The following is a 19,529-nucleotide window of genomic DNA, read 5'->3' as shown; positions in this document are numbered from 1 at the left end:
GGGTGGGGCGGTGGAGCGCTCTTCGCTTTCTTCGGTGTCGCGTCTGTTCTTGGAGCCTCGCCCCTTTACGCTCTCTCGCTGTCTTTTGTTGTTTCCTGTTTGGTTTCGGGTGGCGTATCCGCTCCTCCAGCAAGAAGCGGGGCTGAGCCAGCAGCCCAAAGGGGCGTGCTCGCGGGAGAAGGAAGACGGGGGCTTCTCGGGGCTCGAGAAAAACTTGTTCATGGATGCCTCATCCGTACTCCGAGTGTCTGGCAGCCGTGGTGCGCTACCGTCTTCCTTTCTTCACTTTTTTCTGTCGTCCCCTCCTGGCGGTTGCTACGTTCGCTCTCTCGTCACAGAGGGCGCCAGGCGCCGGGGAAGAAGCTCTTCGGAAAAAACTGAACGCGGAGGCGTTTTGTGTCTTGGCAATAAATGAACCTGGGTTGCCGCGCTCCCACGTTGGAGGCCAAAGCGTCACACACCCCCACACTTCCAGGCAGACGCACGTGAAAGCATATATTCATGCAGGCACACTCCTGGACACGCATGTATGTAGCACATACATATATATGCGCATGTATGTATGTATATATATATGCGCATATATATGTATGTAATACCCCAAACCTTAATACATATTTGTATATGTGTATGTACGTATGTATGTAGTACCATAAACCCCAATGCATACGTATCTATATATACATACATATGCATAAGTATACGTATGGATACACGTTTGTGGGATTTACAAGGATACGCACAGCTCATAGCCACGCGTGCGAGGCCCCGTCATGTGCGCGACGGCCGGCGTGTCGCTGTGCACCCGCATGAGACGGATTAGCTAAGGCACGCACCAGGCAGCTGTGGTAGCTAAAGCGACACTGCATCGCGGGTAAAAAGGGAGCATGCTCGCCGTGAAAACACACTTGCTTGCGCGATCAGCCTGTGGCCGCGCATAGGCGAAGCTGGACCGACCGCCAGGGCCTGCTGCTGTTGATGCAAAATTAGAATGAATTCGTTTTTTCTGGTGTGCAGCGAGTCGAGCAAGCCTCGGGCAGGCAGGAGCTTGTGGCGGAGACATGGAGGGGGCCCTGCACTGGCGCTGTGAGCACTGCGTTACGGGGCGCGCTGGTGTGGGAGCTTCTTCCACTCCCCAAAGGGAATTGCAGTATTCAGCGTTGCACATATTCACGTAATTTATCCCAGGAGTCTGCATTCTGAAGCAATGGAAAGGAGAACGGCTGGAAGGAGAAGGTTCCTGCTTTTGAGAGTGGAAAGCAGCGGCCCTTGACGGCTAGGCTGCTCTCCAGTTCGGCGCCTCCCGCCCTCGAGGGCATGAGAAAAGTTCTGTACAAGCTGAGCAATCCTCTTGCGTGAGCAGGGATGAGTGGGGGTTCAGGTGTGCGAAACAGATGTCCTCCTTTGTCGCTGTCCACGATCTTCGTGGACTAGGGAACCACACTAGGCCTAGGCCACTGAGGGCATCTGCTTGCTCGTCGAGGCGTTTGTCTCACTTCAGCTGCGGCATCAAACTCTTATTCTACGCGCATCGTGGCTCTGAGTCTCAGTGCTCGAGGTCTAGCAATGTTTTGCTTTTTTCCTTGTTCATCCTCTGTCCGCTGCTGCCTTCTCTTCTTCGCGCGGTACCTTGTACGCTACAACTCCGTTTGACTGTCTCGTATGCCGTGCACTCCGCAGGGCCTCCTAGCCCCCGTCTCAAGGCCCAGCGTCCGTCTTCCTCCTCTCCCGTCTTTCCATCCTCCTTCGCTCTTCTCTTCGTGAGAGGCGGAACCCTGTTTCACCCGCCTGCTGTCCGTCGACCTCTGCCTGAGGCGCCCAGCGCCTTGAGCCATCGGTTGTGTGTGTTGCAGCCTCCAGTCGCGTCTCCTTCTCGACGACGTATTGACTTGCGAGTCCGTTGATTCGGCGCCATGCTCTCGCTTTGCGCTTTGCCTCACTTGCCTTCTCCTCGCTCCTCTAGCCTCTTCTTAACCTCTCGCTCCCGCTCCCTCCTCTGCGTCTCGTCTAGTCTGGTTCAGCGGTATCGCCGTTTCAGGTTCCTGCCTTGTCTGGGCTTCTAGCTCGCATCTTCTTCTGCGTCGATCAGGAGATCGCATCCTCTGGTTCCTCCTTCTCCGTCGTCTCGCCGCTCCCCTAGTCTCCGTTCGCGCGTTTTTCGTCGTTCTGTGGCCTCTCCCCTTCAGCGCCCGACGAGGGTGTCCTCCGCGCGCCCTCCCCGTTCGCGCACCAGCTGTTGACTCCGCCGCGCTTTTCGCGCCAGCGGCGACTTCTCGTTGCTAAACGGCTCGCGGCTTGCTGCGCTGTCTCCGCGTCTTCTCCAGCACGCCAAATGATGACGAGTTATGGCCAAACCGCTGAACAGGAGAGATCGAATTCGTGCGATGCTACTGAAGAATCGAGGGCTAGACGGCGCTCACTCTTTGTCGTGTCTCCCGGTTGCCAGTCTCCTATTCGCCATCAACCCGAGCTGCAGCTTCTCTCTTTTGCGGCTTTCGCTCGTTTTTTTTTCGCGCCGGGGTCTCGTAATCCAGACTTTTCCTTCTCTTTTCAAGCTTTCTGACGGCGCAGCTTCCTCTCTCCTCTCTCTTGCCTTAGGCTCTTTGCGTTTCGTCTCGAGGAAGGCATCCGGGCGCTGTTAGTGGAGCCAGTCTGTGCCCGCCACGGACAGCCCGTTCACGAAAGAGAGCTTCCCCCGCGTTTTTTTCGGTCTTTTTTTCCTTCTCACGTCGTCGACTGGACTGCGAACTGCCGTCTCCGTGCGCTAGGAAGGCGCTCACGTGTGCGCATGCTGTGCGCGCGTGTCTGTGGAAGGCTTGAGACGAATACCCAGAGAAAGCGGACGTCTCTGTTCTCTCTCCCCCCTCTCCTTCCTCTCCTTCCTCTCCTGTGTGTCCTCTCCCCTCTTTCTCTCCTCTCTCCTGGCTCCTTCGTGGTGTCGGTGTCGTCAGGGGCGGCGTGCCGCTTGGCGAGGGAAGGATTTGCATTCCTCTCCGCCTGCTCCCTCCTCGCGGTTTTTCGGAAAGAGCCGCGAATCCGCCGTGGCCAGCCTCGACCTGCAGGACACAAGGACGCGCCGAGCCTTCTTCCCTAGGCCCTTTCCTGTTTGTTTCGTTATTGTCTTGGTCGTATTCTTGGCGTTCGACAGCTTTTTCTCTCTGTCCGCATTCTTCACCTTTCTCCTCCGTCGTCGCTCGCTCCTCTGCGCACGTCGTCGCTCACTTCCCCTTTCAGGTGGGCCTTCACTTTCGTGCGCGCCCAGCTGTCTTCCTCGCTGATCCCTTCGTCTGCTTTTCTTTCCTCCCTTCCTCTGCTTGTCTCCGCTGTCTCCTGCGTCTCTTCGCGAATGCCTTCGCCCGACGCGTGCGCCCGCCCGTCGGGCAGGGGCGTGGGTCTCGAGGGGACGTGCAGCCTCCCTTCGCCCCTCTCACCCCCTGGAGCTCTCGCCGCGGAGCCCGCGGGTCGCACAGTCTGTCCTCTCCCTCCTCTCCCTCCCTCCTCTCCGCCTTCGCGCTTTTCTTCCTTTTCCTCCGCCCGCTTTCTCGCTGGAGCGTCTCCGCGCGCCGCCGGCGACGCCTGTCCGCCAGAAGGCCTGCACTGCAGCGGTAGCTTCAGGGCATTCTCTCCCGAGCGCCGGCGCGCGGTCCGCGCAGCTTTTCAGGGAGACAACCAGGGGCACAGAGAGGACGAGAGGAGAATACCTGCGGCGGAGGAGAGGGGGCGCAGCGGAGAACCAGACGGCACCGAAGAGATGCGCACTTCTGCGGCGAATGGGAGAGGCGCAGGGGCTGGCGTGACAGAGGGCTTTTCTCCTCAGGCACGAGAGGGAACTCGGCTCATTCCGCTCGAAACTTCTACCTCTGTCCCTTCTTCACGTTCCTCTTCGCCTTCCACTCGGCTTCAGAGCCGGCATCAAGCCGCTTCGTCTCCTCGCTCCGCGCAGGTTGGTCGGGCTCGCGCTCAAAGCCTGGAGACAGACGGCGACAGCAGAGCTCCTTCGGTGCTCTTTCCTTCTCGCCACGCCGCTGCTTCACGAAGCCGTTTGTCGCTATCTGAGCACTCGGTTCGTCTCGGCAGTGCCGCACTCGCCCGCTTGCGGGGCCTGCTTTTGTCAGGGCGAGCGCCGTCAGAGGCGCGCGTGGGGCGCGACCGCGGTCGGTTGGGCTCCGGCGCCTCCGTCTTCTCGCAAGAGACCCCGAGAGGGGCGAGGGGTTCTTCCCGCCACCAGAGCTCCAGCACGGATGCGAGGAACTTCAGTCGCAAAGTCACACAGTGGAGAGTCGAGACGACGCTTTTCTTGTACGTAATCAACGTTGTTGTCCATTCTCTAAACGGGATTTTCTTCGTCCTCAAGTAAGTTGGAGCTCGCTCAGCAGCGCCTCGTAAAAGCCAACATTTGCACTCACTCGCTCTTGCGTTATGTGGCCTTTCCTTCCTCCCTTTGCGCGGTTAGGCGGACGTCTGCGTGAGGCCGCAGCTTTGTGAGTCTGTATGCTGCCACGACGCCGTCACTCTCTCATACCGTGGCTCTCGGTTCTTCTCTCCCTCTGCATATTTATACATATATATGTCTTTGACATGCATGACATTATGTGGCTCTCTTCGGTATGACTCACGTTGTTTTTGGAAGCCCATTACGCCATGCGAAGGCGTTCTTCGTGCTGTCTGTGGGTTACTCGCTTGTGTGTCGCTGTTGCAGAGGTCAGCGGGCGACGGGGGCGGTGATACTTTTGACTCAGACGACTGCCTGGGTATTCTCGGCGCTCCTCTACGCGGTGGATCGCGAGTACCTGAAGGCCCTTTTGGCTATTCTAGGCCTGGCTGTTTTCGTCGAGGTAGGTCTCCTCCGGGAGCCTCGTATCACCTACAGCTTTTGCGGCGGACACTGCCGAAGCTGCGACGCAAGCGCTCGCTGATCACTGGTGGGCCGTGTATCGTTATTATCACATTATACGTAGCTGCCGTCTCCGTACAAATGATCCGCGATCCAGAACTGTAGTCTCACTCGCAGTATATACTCCCCAGAAAAAGGGAGTCTGACCACGGCGAGCGCCGTGTGAACCGGCTCTGGCGTGACGTTCACTCATTCACGCAACTCCCGGTTTTTCGATGTAGCGCGAGAATGCAGCAAGATGCATTGCCCGTTCTGCTTCGCGTGTCCTGGCGATCGTTGCTGTCCGATCTAGCATCAATAGATTTATCTGAACTAGTCGAACATGAGTCTACTGGAGTTTGAGACCTGGTTGAGCTGTGTAAAGATCAATCACCGCACGGCGTCCTCTCAGTCTGGACTCCCGACACCTGCGACCCGATCCGCGCACCCACGGTGGGGGGGTGCGGGCTGGCGCTGAAGCGGTCTAAGCAGCAGATGTAGAAGGCCCCCTCTTTTTAACGGCCGTCGGGCGAGCCGCTACCACTAGCATTCCGCGTGTCGCGTCCGCGTCTGCGCAGGTAAAACCCAATTTCCCTTCCGTCGGCCGCCGCACCGTGGCGGCGCCGCCCCGCTTCTTCTCGTCGCTCGCAGCGGCGTCGCTTCCCCTCGAGCCCCGGACGCCGACTCTCTCCTCGGAGGCCGCAGCGAGTGTCTCCTTGACGCCCGCCGCAGGCCGCTCGCCCTCCTCGGCGCGGGCGCCGGCGGCCGCAGCGGGCGACAGTCCCCCCTCGGCTGCGCTCGCCAGCGGGGTGCTGCGGGCGAGCGGCGAGGTCGGAAGTGGCGCACACAGTTCGCGCCGACAGCCAGCGGCGCGCGAGGGCGGCGCGTCGACGTCTTCGGCGGCGGGACGTGCGAGAGAGAGAATTTCGCTCCGAGCCTCCACGCAGCAGCAACTGCAGAACTTGCAAAACGCCTGGGTGGGACTGACTCAGTTTCCGCTCTTGTACATCTACAGCAACGTCGTTCTCTACGGAGGAGGGCAGCTGTTTGTCACAGGTGAGAGGCACTTACGCGCTCCCGCTGAAAGTTTGCCACAGAAAACATATCGCGCGCAAAACAACCACGCTGCCGGCACGAAACTGTACCGACACCGGTCGTATGGATGTATTCGGGCTGTAACCGTGCATGTGCATCTTGTCCTCGTGTGTAAAATTTCGTCTGTATAAATAAATATTGTTTTGTAAAAATGTAAAAATACATTGGCCTAAACATTCACTTGAATTCGTCAATATCTCTATATACTTGCAATTTTCTGATATATTTTCATCTGTATGAGGAGGAAGAGCGCGGACCTTGCAGGGAGGCAGTAGGGCGTGAAGGCAAAATTGAGTCAAGTCGAGCACCAGTGGATGTTTGCAGAGGAGAATTCTCGATGGATTCACGCTTTTTTACACAGTGGCGAGTGATGCGCATGTGCCTTTATCTTCTCGCTCTGCCATTCTGAGTCGCCTCAGCCTTGCGCCCTGTTGTCTTTTCCTTTGTTTCTTTCAGGCGATGAAATCACGAGTTCGGCCGAAGACTCGACGCTGGCGTACTCTTTTCTCTCGTCGTCGCGGTCTTCGTGTTTTCTCTCTTCGTTCCTGAGTCTCACTCGCCAGAGCGCCACCGTCGCGTTCTGCTCGTCGCTGCTGCTCCCACTCTCGGTCTTCCTGTCCTGCATCACAGTGGGCTGGATCATGCTCGATCGCTTCCTCGGGCATGTGCAAAAGTCTCGCCCGCGCACCGAACTCCGCCACGCGCTCCACGACACCTCCCTCCGGTGTCTGCTAGGTGAGACAGAGACGGGAACTCGACGCGGTCTGAGGGTTTAAACATCTCCGTATCTACACCTATGTTTTTATATATGTGTGTATGTCTACATCTGTTGTAACCGTGCATGTGCTTCGTGTCGTCGTGTATGTATCGTGGATATAGGATTGGCTGATGTATATATATATATATATATATATAGGAGGAGTTGCGTACTGGACTTGGGGCGGTTAGGCCGCGCGTCGATTGGTTCGTGTGAGCAGCGGCCGGACGAAGAGAGGCAGAGGAAGAGGTCGGGGCGATGTGAGGCAACGGCGGAGACAGTGAGCAGCTTGAATGTGTCGTCGCAGATAATTTGCGTGTGTGCCTACCCGTGAATCGCGTTGTATCCGCCTTATCGAAGAAATAGCGGTAGTAAAATATAAGGCTTTTCTCGCCTGTGGAGTGAGTCTGTATCCGTTGCTTTGGAAGAGTGTGGCGGCACGTTTGCGCTCTTCGCCCGTCAGGTTGAGCGACCAGGCGGAAGAAGCGAGGAACGAGGACGTGCTTTGGCGTTTAAGATTTTTCATATGTTCCGTGTGCACGCGACTATGCGACTTCTAACGACAGGCGTCGCCTGTTTCTCCTTTTTGTCTCAGGCCTGATGTTTCTGTTCCACGCAGTAGATCTGTTCGCGCGCGTTTGGACGTGGTGCCTTATCAGCGACGACGCGTACGCGCCTCTGAACTTCATCTGCTGCTTCTTCCTCCAGGTGCGTTGTGTGAACGGTCAGAAGGCCAGAAAGTAAAGCTGCAGAGCTCCTGCTGCAACCAATTTTTCGAAAAGAACAAACTATTCAAAGTGCACACATGCCCCTGCGCGGCTGTTTGGCTCTTCCACACTCATCTAGGACTCCGATGTCCCGAGAGAGCGCAGCAGAGGAAGAGCGCGCAGAGGCCGCCACCCGCAGAATTCAGCTGAAGGAATCTCGGGGAAGGCCGCGTGTGGAGCCACAGCACAGCTCGCTCTTCAATCGTAAAACAGCTATCCGCATGCGACCCGCGACTAAATGAACCGTCAAATATATATATATATATATATGCATATATGTATGTATATATATGTATATATATATGTAGATACACGTAGATGGATCCACACATATACTTGTTCGTACGCTATTCCGATGCCGCCGACTGCCTACCGAGGAAGAATAGCCGCGCTTGTTTGCAGTATTTGTATTTAAAACCGCACTGGCTGCAGTATAAAAAGGGTATGTACGAAAAACGATACTTATATATCGCATGTGTTGAGAAGGCGTGTAAGGGACATAGCGACGGCTCTACGTGCGGGAATTTGTGTATTTTCTTGCATTCGCTCCCCAGTGTGTGTGTTTGCGTCCAGACATTGAATTTGGCGCTCTACTTGACTCTCTCTTCTTCGTTCCTGCACTGCTTCCTGCGCGGCCTTCTGTCGCTCCTCGTCTCCCCACTGGACGTCTTTCTTATCGAAGCTGAAACGTAAGTTGCGGAGGCGAGAGCTTCGTTGTGTGTGATGCGCAAAGCACCCTCACCTATTCGACCGACGGCTACATCTATTCCGCCACCCACGCAGCAACAACTCGCCGAAGGAGATGCACAGGGATTTCTGTATGCATTCAAGTTAATGTATATTCGAATGCATCTTCTATTGGTTTCCACATATCTGTGCATATGTGCATGCATATATGCTTCGGGGTTCGTAGTTCTTCGTTTGCAGCGATTCGCTTTGGGCTGTTTTGGGGCTGTCGCCTGCGAGTCTTTCCTGTGTTCTGCGCGGCATCGGGTGCCGCGGTCGACTCGATTGTTTCGGCTGGACTCTTTGCATGCGGTCTTGCCGTCGCTCCTGCGACTTGCGCAGGGCCTTTTGGCGCCCTTTTCGGGTTCGTCTCCTGGTGACTTCGCGTGCGGTCGGGGGGGGAGACGTAGCGAGCTGCGGCGGGCTCCAGGCGGCGTCTTCTCTCGTAGGCATTGAACGCGGCTTTTTTTCTTTCTTCTGACTCCGCGCGCAGCCCCCGGCAGGTTCGCTCGGCGATGACCATTCTCGCGCTTCGCCTGCTGGACATCTTGACGGCTTCGCTCTTTGTCGGCTACCGCACCGCCGCGGGCTCGCTGCTGCCCGAGGAGAGCGAGAACGAAGAAGACGGGACCCTCCTCGTCGCGCGGCTCGGCGGCGCGGCTGTCAGTCCGCGCGAATACCGCGTCCTCGCGGCGCTTGCCGAGAAGCGTCGTGCGGCGAGGTGCGAGCCGAAGAGGGGCGCCGACGCCGCGGTGCCGCGCAGAGAACGCGAACGCACGCGTGCAAAAAAACGTCGGAATACGAAAGATGCGAGACAGAGAGGGAGAGAGGAGAGGGCGGAGAAACGGGCGAAACACGTAGTAGCGGGAGGGTGAAAGAGTGCCAGAGGGGGGCCTGCAGCTCTGCCGTTGGAGTCTTCAGCGTCCACATCAGAGTAGGCAATTGCCTCTCTATGCATTCGGGTTTATATTCACTCGCGCGGATATCTCCTCGGTTTGCGTGTCGGTGTGTTTTTTCTCTTGCCTTTTTTCCGCTCCTCAGTTCCTTGCGTCCTCGCGCATTCGCTCCTGGTTCCGCTGGCTTCATCCGCTTCTCTGTGTGTGTTGTTTTCGTGCGCACAGCCGGCTGTGTTCGGTCCTCGTCATCGTGCTGGCTGGGCTCCTCTTGGCGATTATCGCCTTGAAGCGCCGCAGAGATGCAGTCGAAGCGGAGGCGCTGAGGTCTCTCCTTGAGCGCTCTGCTCGTCTCGCGGAGCGGATGAGAGCTAACGCCCCTCGTGCGGCTGCCCCCGCTCCTTCGTCTGCTTCCGCTGCGCCTCTTTCTGCCTCTCATGCGCGTCCTTCTGCGCTGCCCGCTTCGTCTTTCCCCTTGTCGGCGCCTGCGTCAGATTCGCCGTCTGGCGGCTCTTCTGCCTCTCTCTTCTCGCTGTCCTCCCCCTCGCCGTACGTCTCGGAGCGCGGTCCGACTTCGTCTTTCTCCTCATCGGAATCTTTTTCCGCCTCTTTCTCGCCGCACGCGTACCGTCTCTTCTCGATTTCGTCCTTCTCCTCTTCTTCTCCGGCATCCAGGCTCGCGGACTCGGCAGCGAGTCCTCTCGGCCAGTTGCGCTCAGCCAGTCGCCTCCACGAGGGCACAGAGTGGAGACACGGGGGAGGGCGAGACAGGAGCAGCGAAGAAGCGCGAGATGAAGCGACGGCGGCCGCGCAGAGGCAGGCTCTCGACAGCGCCGCAGCCTGCAAGGCGAAAGAAGCGGAAGCGACCGAGACTCAAGCAGTGGGGGAAGGAGGAAGGGTGACGACCCACGACGCCGGCAATGGAGAAAGTCTGGGCGCGGGGGGCGGACAGCGGGCGATCGCTCGAGAAGGAGAAAAGGGAGGTCAGGGGGAAGAAAGCTCGAGGCAGGCAGCGGGCGCCACGGAAAAGGAAGTCTTCGGTGGAGCCCAGGCGACGACGGGGAGTTCGGGAGACCCTCCCACGCAGGTGGCGAGCGGGATGCCGACTGGCGAGGATGGCGCGGCCGAAGAGACACTCTTGAAGAGTGCCGGTCTGAGGCTGAAGCAGGGCAGAATACAAATAGAGACGAGATCCTGTCGAGCGTACGAGGTCATCGCGTTGACTGCCGCAGCACCGATACGCGCACGGGCTTCACGGTGGCGCTGAACGGTTCACATGGAAGGAGAAACGCATGGCGCTTTCGTCGTCCTGCGCGACGAGAAGGAGGGCGCGCGGAAGACCGCGAAAAGCAAACTGAAGAAAGGAGAGGGAGAGACTGAAGATGCGAGTTAGGAAGCAAAGGGAAGGGCGAGGCTGAGACACTGTAGTCGAAACGAAACGCAGGCTACTCCGCTGAACTCGGCGATGCGTAGAGAAAGACGCAGCGATGGAGAGAAGATGGTTGGACACGCGTCGAGACGAGGCTGCCAGGGCAGGCACCATGTTTTAGAGGAACGCGTGGGTTTTAAGGCCCGGTGTTGACTGTGTGTAAATTAGGGAGGCCTCTTAGGTCGTTCGTCTGGTTCTCTGTCGAATAATGCGGCAAAACTGGCTGGCACTTCCCTACGGAGAAACGAAGATCCACTTTGCACAGGTGCGGTGTTTTTCGGTCGTTGCGGGCGTGGAGCAAACCGGTTTCGCTAAACGGACTCGCAGCAGAGGCATCTCGGCTGCAGTGAAGCTTGAAGCGATATCTTCGCTGCCCAGGCACAGCGCGGCGAGTGCGCAGCTTTTGCAGAGGGAAATTTGTAGGCACAGAGCGACACAAAAAGAGGGCACTTAATTGCTGTGCCTCATGGTCTTAGACCTCAGCTGGGGCTGTCTGGCCCTTGGGCCGAGCGCAGCTAATCCCCAGTGTGTCGCAGCACTGCCTGCGGCACCATCTTGGGCGGTGCCGGCTCGCTTCTAAAGTCGCGTGTCACTGCCTGACAGCCTCTAAGGTGCGGCATACTCAATGCTTGAAGAGGGCGCGACCGTTGTTCCGAATGCAGCTCGCCTGGCTGAGATTCGCTCTCCCGCGTGCTGTCGGGGCCCCCGCAAACTCGAGAGCGGTCTTTCAGTTTTGGATTCCTGCCGCGTACGTTGCAGATGGCAGCTTCGGTGACTTCATGCGCTCGCGCGGCGTCGCGGCTGGCGTGGAGCAACGGACTGTGCACTAAGCACGTTCCTGACAAAGCTCAGGACAGCTGCTGTCCCTCCAGTGCTTTTAGATGACTGGACCTGTCTCCTAGAGAGGCACCAGCTCCGCAGCGCAGCAAAACAAGCACTAGATGCGTGCGGAGGTGGAGGCCCCCGAACCGCATGACTGAACTTTTGCGCGTGTCTGGCTACCCTACAGAACTGTCGAATTCGCAAACGGCCGCACAAAGGGGGGGGGGGGGGGCGGGGGGGATACCCTCGAGCGCTCTTCCTGAAGGAGTGGAAAACGAATCGGCGCATTCCGTTGAGTCTCGCGGGTACTGCGGCGTCGTGTGGCACCTCGCCTACGAGGGCGTTCGAGGAGAATCCCTTCCACGTGCGGACACAAAACTGTTGGGACCACTGTCGAGTTCCTGACGGCATGGCAACCGCGACATTTTCTTTCGTCAACGGGAATACGGCGGCACTTCAACGACAGGTTCGGCAGCCTCTACTCCGCATTAGACTGTAGGCTGGCGTCCGCAGACAGCTACACCGTTAGCTCCACCCCTCAGAAAGGCGTGCTTCACGGGGCTGCTTTCCTGGATGATCGCAGAGATCGGTCACAAAAAAATTTATGCTGTATGAAACTGTAGAGAAAGCTCTAGCAGGGGCGAACGCCTCTAGCCGCGACTCGAGGGGCGGATTTACAGCAACGGCGTGTCTTTGGCGCGTCGCGCTCCTGTGGAGGCTGCCAGCTGCACATGGACAGAAAGAAATAGAGATGGAAGCCGCGCGTAGAAAAAGGCGCAACGGAAGGGAGTTCAGAGCGTTGTGCGAATGTGGGCTGCGAAGAACGCAAGTTTCGGCGCCATTTCGAGTGAAGACCAGCGGGCTCGGTCTTCCACAGACAGCTGTGCGAGACCGCAGCCACTCCATCTCATTTTTCTGCGTCGATTGCGCGAGACACGTTTTGAGGCTCCGCAAAAACTCCCTATCTTGTGAGAGCCCTCGACCATCTCCCGACGACCGCGCGCGAAAAAGAGCGCCTCGATTCGCCGAGAATGAATTCGAATGTCCTGCGAAACGCACGCGCGCCGGCGGCTTCCGCAGCCGGGCTGGACGTGGAACGCTCGGCGCTAGCGCGCGCGTTGAGCCAAGACGAGTTGAGCGTCTTTTCTCTGCGGAGCGCGGCCCTTTGCGGGAAACCGCAGCGAGAGACGTGACCGAACTTGCTCTGAGCCACAATTCACCAGTTTTAATTGCTTTCCTCACTTCAAACTCCCAAGCTAGCGCTCGACCCAAACGCGCTGAGTTTCCCCCGTGGACTGCGCCGCACAAGGCCTCGCTGGCAGACTCTCCTCATGGCCCGTCCGCCCGTCCATGCGAATTTTATTTCCTCTGCGTGTCGTGGCTCTCTGTTCGTTTGCGCAGCGGGTGCTTTGCTTCTGTTGACAGGGCATGTTCATTTCGTGGCGCGCCTGCATCTGTTTTTTGTGGGTGGATTCCGGTTTCGGCGCAGCCTCGTCCACGGGGAACAAAAAGAGGGTTTCTGCGCCGCGTGTGGTTCCGCGTAGACAAACCGCCCTGGAGCGCTTCGTAATTGTGTTTTTTGTCGCCCGGACTCAGCGAGAATATTTTTCGAGTCGAGACTGCGGTTCGCACTCGACCCGGCGACTATGCGGATTCGGGGATCTCCTCCTCCTCGATTGGAGGTAACCGTGGACATACCCAGAGGACGAGGAGTCAGCGAAAGAGGGAGGGAGCTCTGCGTCTCCTGCCCCGAGATTTGAGACCTTCTCGACAGGGAGATCGACACGAAAACTTTCAAACTGCAAGCCTCGACACAAGCGCCTGCGGCGTGAACCACGCGGGAGAGCTGAGCCCAGCAGCGGCTCGTGATCGGGCAGCCAGCAGCAGACGTATTGTCTAGCCTGCAATCCGAGCAGACTTTTTCGTTGACAGAACTGCAGACGACTGGAATGCGTGTACTCCAACCAAATGTCTGTCTCTCATTTCGCGTCTGTTTCGTTCTGTGACCTCTAATCAAACACCTCCAATGTTGGCTGCAGTAGGGAGCCGCGGGCAGCCTCAGGAGCTCTCGCGGTCACAGTATGTCGGCGCCTCGTCATGCCGCCGAGACCTGTCGCGTGCTCCGACGCGGGCGCGGAGCCGACATGTGGTGCCTGCGCGGCGAGCATGCGGCACTCTCGATATCTCTGAGGACTTTGATGCGCGGATGCGAAGCGAAGAGCTCTTTGCGCATCCGCAGATCGACATGTTTCGCCCGTCTGAGCGTCGGGCGCCCTCGACCGCCCCTCGGAAGAAGAGCGACATGCCAAAGAAGCCCATCGTCGCTCCGCGCTTCTACGATGCCAGCTCCGGCGTGCGAAAAGCCAAGGCGGAAGCGACTGAAAAGGAAACGGCGTCCTCGCGCCGAGGCACCCCCCTAAAATACATCGGATGCCCGCCGGCGGAGCCGCGCCTGCGACCCAAAAAAACCTCCACTGGCCTGGAGGAACGCCTCGAGAAGGCAGGCGGATACGGCGTGCAGATTCATTGGGATGAGTACGCGGGCTACCACGTACACGCCACGCCGCCAACTGTCGACTTGATGCATAGCGACGAAGTTCTCCTCGTGAGAGACTCGCCGGAGGACGAGCCCACCTGGGAGGTGAGCGGCTGTCGAGGGCCTCGGCAGCCGCTGGGTTCTGCGGGCGAGCGCGACCGCGAGTCCAGTGACGCAAAGAAATCCGGCGTGCCCCCCTGCGGCCGCCCGCGCCGATGCGTTCCCGTGTACCGGTTCGCCCCGAAGTTGTGCGAGAAGTCCAGGGAAATTATCGACCTGTATCGGCAAGAGCGACTGGGGGATTTGTGGAAGAAATTGGATGCCGCAGGAGAGGGCGTCGTCGACTTCTTCCAGCTGGCCTCGCAGGCGCAGCTGCGGAACCCGAAGAGCGCGCGGAGGTCTGCGAACGAGGCGGAAGAGAGGGAGGAGATTCGGCGCGGCGTGCTGCGGCCTGCGGGCGCCTCGGAGAAGGCCCCCGAAGGCGCGGGCGGCTTATCGCGCATCGAGGAGCGCTTCGTGCAGGCCTGTCTGCCGCGTCTCATCCAGGTGGCGGTGAGTCGCTCGAGCAAGCAGATCCTGAGGGACGGCCAAACGCTCGGACCGCACTTCGACGCGTCCCTGCGGTTCACCCAAGCGGGCCCGCGAGGCGGCCTTAACCCGCCCGTCTCCGTGCCGACTGAGCCGCCGATCTATCCGTACCCCAAGCCGCCAGACCCCATGTGCGTCGACCTGGCTCCCGACGCGGAGAGCGAGGCCGCGAAACTCGAGAAGGAGAACGCCGAGGCCGCTCGCGCGAGCAAGCGACTCGCTCGACAGCACAACCAAGTCGTGATGCTCAACGTCGACCAGCGACTCGGCGTGGACGCCTCCGCGACACCTTCGCTTTTTGTTCCTCGCAAAAAGTTCGAGGCCGTCGCGCTGGACATCCTCGCGCACGAGTTTGGCAACTCCGACATCGACCTCTTCCGGGACCGCCTCATGTGCGAGTGCCGCAAACTCGTGGAGAAAGTCAACCCCGAGGAGGCGAAGAAATTCTTCAAGCCTTACATCCTCGAGTACTCGCGGAAGCTGGATGCGAAGCGGAGAAAGGCCCGCGAGCGCGAGCGAGAAGCTGAGCGTCGGGGGGACTGGCGAGTGAAGGCGACGACAGGCCTGGGGCCGCGCGCCGCGGCATGAGCTCCACAGCGGCGGCGCTGGCGCGGATGGCAGAGGACGAGATGAACTTTCCGTCTGTAGGCTTGAGAAGAGTGGAGAACCGGTTCGACGAGCAAATCGCCCACTACCTTCGAAAGAAGCAGCAACTGCGCCACTTGAAGGAGGCGCTCGACGAAATGCCCGAAGGCGAATTCTGTACCTTCCATCCAGCTGTGAATCCTCCTCCAAAGTACCTTCAGAATTGCCCTCGCCGCACGCGGGCGCCGAACGATCCCTTGGTCATCCTCGAGCGCTTCTGCAGCCAGCTCACAGAAGACCGCGAATACCCCAAGCTAGTGGAGGCGATCCGAGAATGCACGTTTCAGCCCAACATACACAAATTCGTCGCGAAGGAGAAAAAAACGCAACAGGCCGTGGTGGAAATTCAGTCCGAGGCCAAAGCTGACGCCAAAAAGTGCGCAGTGGGCGTCGCTCAAGGCAAGCTCGGGGCAGCCAAAGGCCGTTCAGGGGAATTTGACGACGCCGTCGACGGCTCACCCAGCACCCAGAATCGCGTTGATTCTCTCTTCAACACTCTCGACCAGCCTTTCAACTATATATTCGCGGCGGATATTAAGCAGTGGCTGAAGACTGAGGCGGACAACTACAGCGCTTCGGACGAAGAGGTAGGACTGTCCAGGGAAGCGTGTTGGAGCCAAACACCGATGAACATCAGTGACGAAGGGGCTGGGCTCGAGGGTCTAGCGCTTCAACCTCGTCGAGTCATGCCAGTGCGGAGCGCCTCCTTGTTTTGTGAAACTGGAAGCTATGTGCGCGATACGCGTGTCTTCTGCTGCGTTAGCCAGAAACTCCCTCATCTCTTCATCTCTGTTTACAAATCTCTGTCCCGATCGTGTTCATTTGTAGAGTGGTGTCTCCAAGGGACTTTGCATTCGGCGGCGCCGCGCGTCGCGTGGGCAAAGTCGGTGAGTCGCTTCGATCAGGGGGACCGGAAAGTCACCTTGTGGCGCCCCTGTGCGCCTGTTTCTGTCTCCGTAAGCAGGCCGTGGAAAAGAAGAAGCAACAAGGATGGAAGCGGTGGGAAGTGGAGGGTCGGACTCCCCAGTACCGGGGCCCCTTCAAGGACCGGTCTCGCCAGAGACTTCTCGCCCAAGGCAGCGGCGAGCTGGTGGTCGACACGCAGGAGGTGGCACACACGAGGACGCCTTCAGTGGCTCCCAAGCGCCGCTCAACGCCTTACAACGAGTCAGTCCAGTGCTCCCGAGCCCCTCGAGAACCTCGGGTTCGCTCCCCTTTCCGTCTGGTGTTTCACTCTGCGCGCCCTCCGGAGCTTCCCAGCTCTCTCCTGCCCCGGTGCACTTTTATCTGCGCTCCTTCGCCATGCAGATCAACAGTAGTTAGCGCCCACAGCTTTTGCGTCGTGCGCAGTGTGATCAGTGCCCGGGGGCTTGACGCCTGGGGCATCCGTCGAATTCTGAAGGTCGATTCTCTCAGCCGCGACGTGGGTTACTAGCAGTCCTACTTTCGCACGCTATGCCAAAGGCAAAAAATCGCGGGTCTTCGTAAACACTCATCACTGCCCGTCTGCGAATGGAGAGCGGAGCCTCCAACTGCAACTTCGTGGAACGCAGAGGCGTGTGTGTAGATGGAGCGGACCTGCATCTCTCGAAGTAGGAATAGTTCTCACTAGACATGCATAGTCTCGAATCCGTCTCTCGTTATGGAGAACTGAAGGGGGGGGGCGGATCCCTGCGGCCAGCCTTTCCGAGCCATTCATCGCAGCTCTGTGCGGTCTGCGCCATTTCTGCTGCATGTTCAGGTGGGTAGACGGCCTGCGAGGCGGATACGTACCTAACGATATGGACTTCCACGTGGGCCCCTCGGAACGAGGAAACGAGAAGAAACTGGAAAGATACGAAATGCGAGACTGGAGTCGCTACATTCGCCTCGACGAGCGGGCGGTAGAGACGCGTGTGATTCCGAACGAGGAGATCATCGACGCCATATGCGAGTCAGAGCTGCCCTCCGCAGGTACGACGAGACTGCAGACTGGCCGCCACCTGAATATGCATATACGCTGAAGAGCGCACACGCACGCACGTAGTCTTATATGTGTGTCTTTCCTCCAGCTGTTTTCCTTCCTCTCCCCATTCACGTGTATGTGTCTCGAGCTTCAACTGGAAGCTCAGCCTTCGGGGGGTGCGCTTAGGGTCCATCTTCTGCGGCGAGCCTCTCCTTGACGCGCCCGCGTCTCCCGTGTTCCTGCGGAGTCAGGCTGAGTTCTCTCCTCTCCCGTGATCGCGCGCCGGGCTCGGCGCACACACCTGGAGAAGTTTCGACATGTCGTTGGGCCCTGGGTGCGGCTGCGCGTGGATCGCGTGCATTTATGACGTAGAAGAACGGGGTCGTTGCGTGTTTTTTCAGTGCCGCCTCCGCCGACGATTTGGGTGCGACGACGCCGGTGGGTGCCCGGCGCCGAACGGGGTCCCGACGCGGCGACTTACACCGCGACGCACTTCCACACGGGCGACGAGCAGGTCGCGGGCCTTGTGCCGGCTGGAAAGCCCGCGGCGCTTACTCGGCAGCAGGCGAAGGCCTTCAAGAAGCCGTTCCCGCAGCCTGAGCCGACGACCTTTGTGGTGCCGACGCCCCTTAAGCTCGATCGCCTGCGGCAAAAGTACCGACTATACATGCAGCTGCGAAACGGCACAGAAGTTGGCGAGATCCGCACGCCGCCGCGAGTCGTTGCCCTTCGCAAAGACGTGCTCAAAGACATCGAAGCCGAGGTCCTGCGCGAGCCGCCTTCCCTCGTGCTAGCCGACGCCGATGGAGACTCCTCAGCGCCCAGTACTGCTGAGACTGACGAGTCGGATTCCGAGGCCGGTGCAATTTGAAACGTGGAACCAGGTGGCGAGATCGGTCCTCGGTATCCGGGTGCCTGCCACCCGAGGGACGATGAGGCTTCAGCTCGAGGACAGAGCTAGCTGTCTGCGGCAACTCGCTCCGCACGCCGGGCTCAGAAAGTGCCCGGAAGGAACTCGTGGGGTCTTGCTGTTTTCTGGGAACGAAGCGCGCGTACTAGAGCGCGAGAGTCCGAGTCACAGTGCTTGAATTCCTCACTTTTTCACGTCTAGAATCAGAAAGCAAATGATGACGCGAAGCCCAAGGGGGCCAAAGTGGTCACATGGTTATTTCTATCCATCTACCTTCATGCGGAGGTGCTTACCAAGACGGCGTGAGCCCCCTGGCGCGGGTCTCGACAAAAAAGATTTAAACATGGTTTTATCTGCAGCTGCCTTCTAGCGCAGACACTACGCCCGGGGCGTGTGCGTGAACTATTCTGGGAACGTAGGATCATGGAGACCTGAACATTCTCTGGATATCCTGTGCCAGATCAGTGTCCTCAAACTGGACTGTGGGATGGCCCCCCGGAGAGCGTGTTTGGTGCGCAGATAGCGCAGACTGTTTTGTTTGTCTGTTCGTGCTTCATGGCGATGGTGACAGGCGAGGAAGGGGATTTTGAAGAACCCGAGGCGCAACGTGGAGGACAAAATGATTTTAAAAGTTCATGTTCGTCGACAAAAATAGAGCGTCAGTGCAAGGAAACGGATCCGCTGTCTAGCTTACAGACACCGCTTGTATAGATATTAGCTATAAAAGCTGATATGCCAGTGAGAGACACGCGAGTAGGCGGGGGGGGTTCGCCGAGGCAACCAATTAGAGACTCACGGCGCCCGCGTGGAGACCCAGTGAGCAGGTGTAAACTGGAAAGGAGCAGAGCATAAGGCCCTCGGGGCGCCCGGCTGTTCCTCGAGGGCTGCAGATGGCATAACCTCTGCAAAGTGAATGTTCGCTCTTGTGAGGGAGGGTAATGGAGCAATCCTCTAGTGCCTCGCCCACCGAGGAGGAACTGATTTCGGCGGCACTTCCGCCTTCGTGTGTAGGCAAGAGCTCAAGCGTTACAGTGTCTTCTCAGGACATGAACCTCATCTTTGGTCAGCGTACCCGAAACCCGTATGCGAACACTTTCGTTTCGCTCACAAACATACGAACAAAAAAAGCATCCGCACGTGCGGCCACACGGCGGTTTGAAACGGGCAGTTTCGCAGTCGGAGTCAGAGGCTTCAGCGAACAGCCGCCAAGGGGAGACAACCGTTTTTACGCAGGGCAACTGCGCCCTTAGGGAACACAAATACTGAGACGGGCGTGAAGACACAGCACAAGGGCTGACTATTCGCCTTGCCCTTTCTGACTGTGGAGTCTGTGCCGCAGGCCTATATATATATATATATATATATATATATATATATATATATATATATATCTAGTTACATATATATCGTAGGCGCACTGCAAGGGCACACGGGCATGGGACAAGAGTGGCGGCAGGAAGAAATGCGTAGGTGGGTGGAAAGCATCTGAAAAAGAAAGCAGTTGCGCTTCCACTGCCCGATATATCTTCGCTGTCGTGCAATT

General features: G+C 58.3%; 3 protein-coding genes across 3 annotated transcripts; all 3 read left to right on the top strand.

Moving 5' to 3' along the window:
- Window positions 1–3,346: 3,346 nt before the first annotated feature.
- On the top strand, window positions 3,347–10,378 carry BESB_061650 (uncharacterized protein; the record flags this gene model as incomplete). The annotated part of the gene is made up of 8 exons (XM_029364579.1): window positions 3,347–4,353; window positions 4,700–4,835; window positions 5,452–5,929; window positions 6,425–6,703; window positions 7,321–7,433; window positions 8,066–8,181; window positions 8,712–8,939; window positions 9,340–10,378. 8 exons carry the CDS (start codon window positions 3,347–3,349, stop codon window positions 10,376–10,378), a joined length of 3,396 nt encoding a protein of 1,131 aa, XP_029219287.1.
- Window positions 10,379–13,388: 3,010 nt separating this feature from the next.
- On the top strand, window positions 13,389–15,074 carry BESB_061640 (uncharacterized protein; the record flags this gene model as incomplete). Its single annotated transcript, XM_029364578.1, has 1 exon — window positions 13,389–15,074. One exon carries the CDS (start codon window positions 13,389–13,391, stop codon window positions 15,072–15,074), a length of 1,686 nt encoding a protein of 561 aa, XP_029219286.1.
- Window positions 15,075–15,115: 41 nt separating this feature from the next.
- BESB_061630 (uncharacterized protein) lies at window positions 15,116–17,947 on the top strand (the record flags this gene model as incomplete). Its single annotated transcript, XM_029364577.1, has 4 exons — window positions 15,116–15,718; window positions 16,096–16,298; window positions 16,873–17,084; window positions 17,478–17,947. The coding sequence occupies 4 exons, from the start codon at window positions 15,116–15,118 to the stop codon at window positions 17,945–17,947; spliced, it is 1,488 nt and encodes a 495-aa protein (XP_029219285.1).
- Window positions 17,948–19,529: the final 1,582 nt, after the last annotated feature.

The sequence above is a fragment of the Besnoitia besnoiti genome, chromosome V (assembly GCF_002563875.1).
Source record: "Besnoitia besnoiti strain Bb-Ger1 chromosome V, whole genome shotgun sequence".
In the NCBI taxonomy this organism is placed as follows: Eukaryota; Apicomplexa; class Conoidasida; order Eucoccidiorida; family Sarcocystidae; genus Besnoitia; species Besnoitia besnoiti.
Note: the sequence above shows the minus strand (reverse complement) of the source record. Positions and strands in the feature narration are given on the sequence as shown.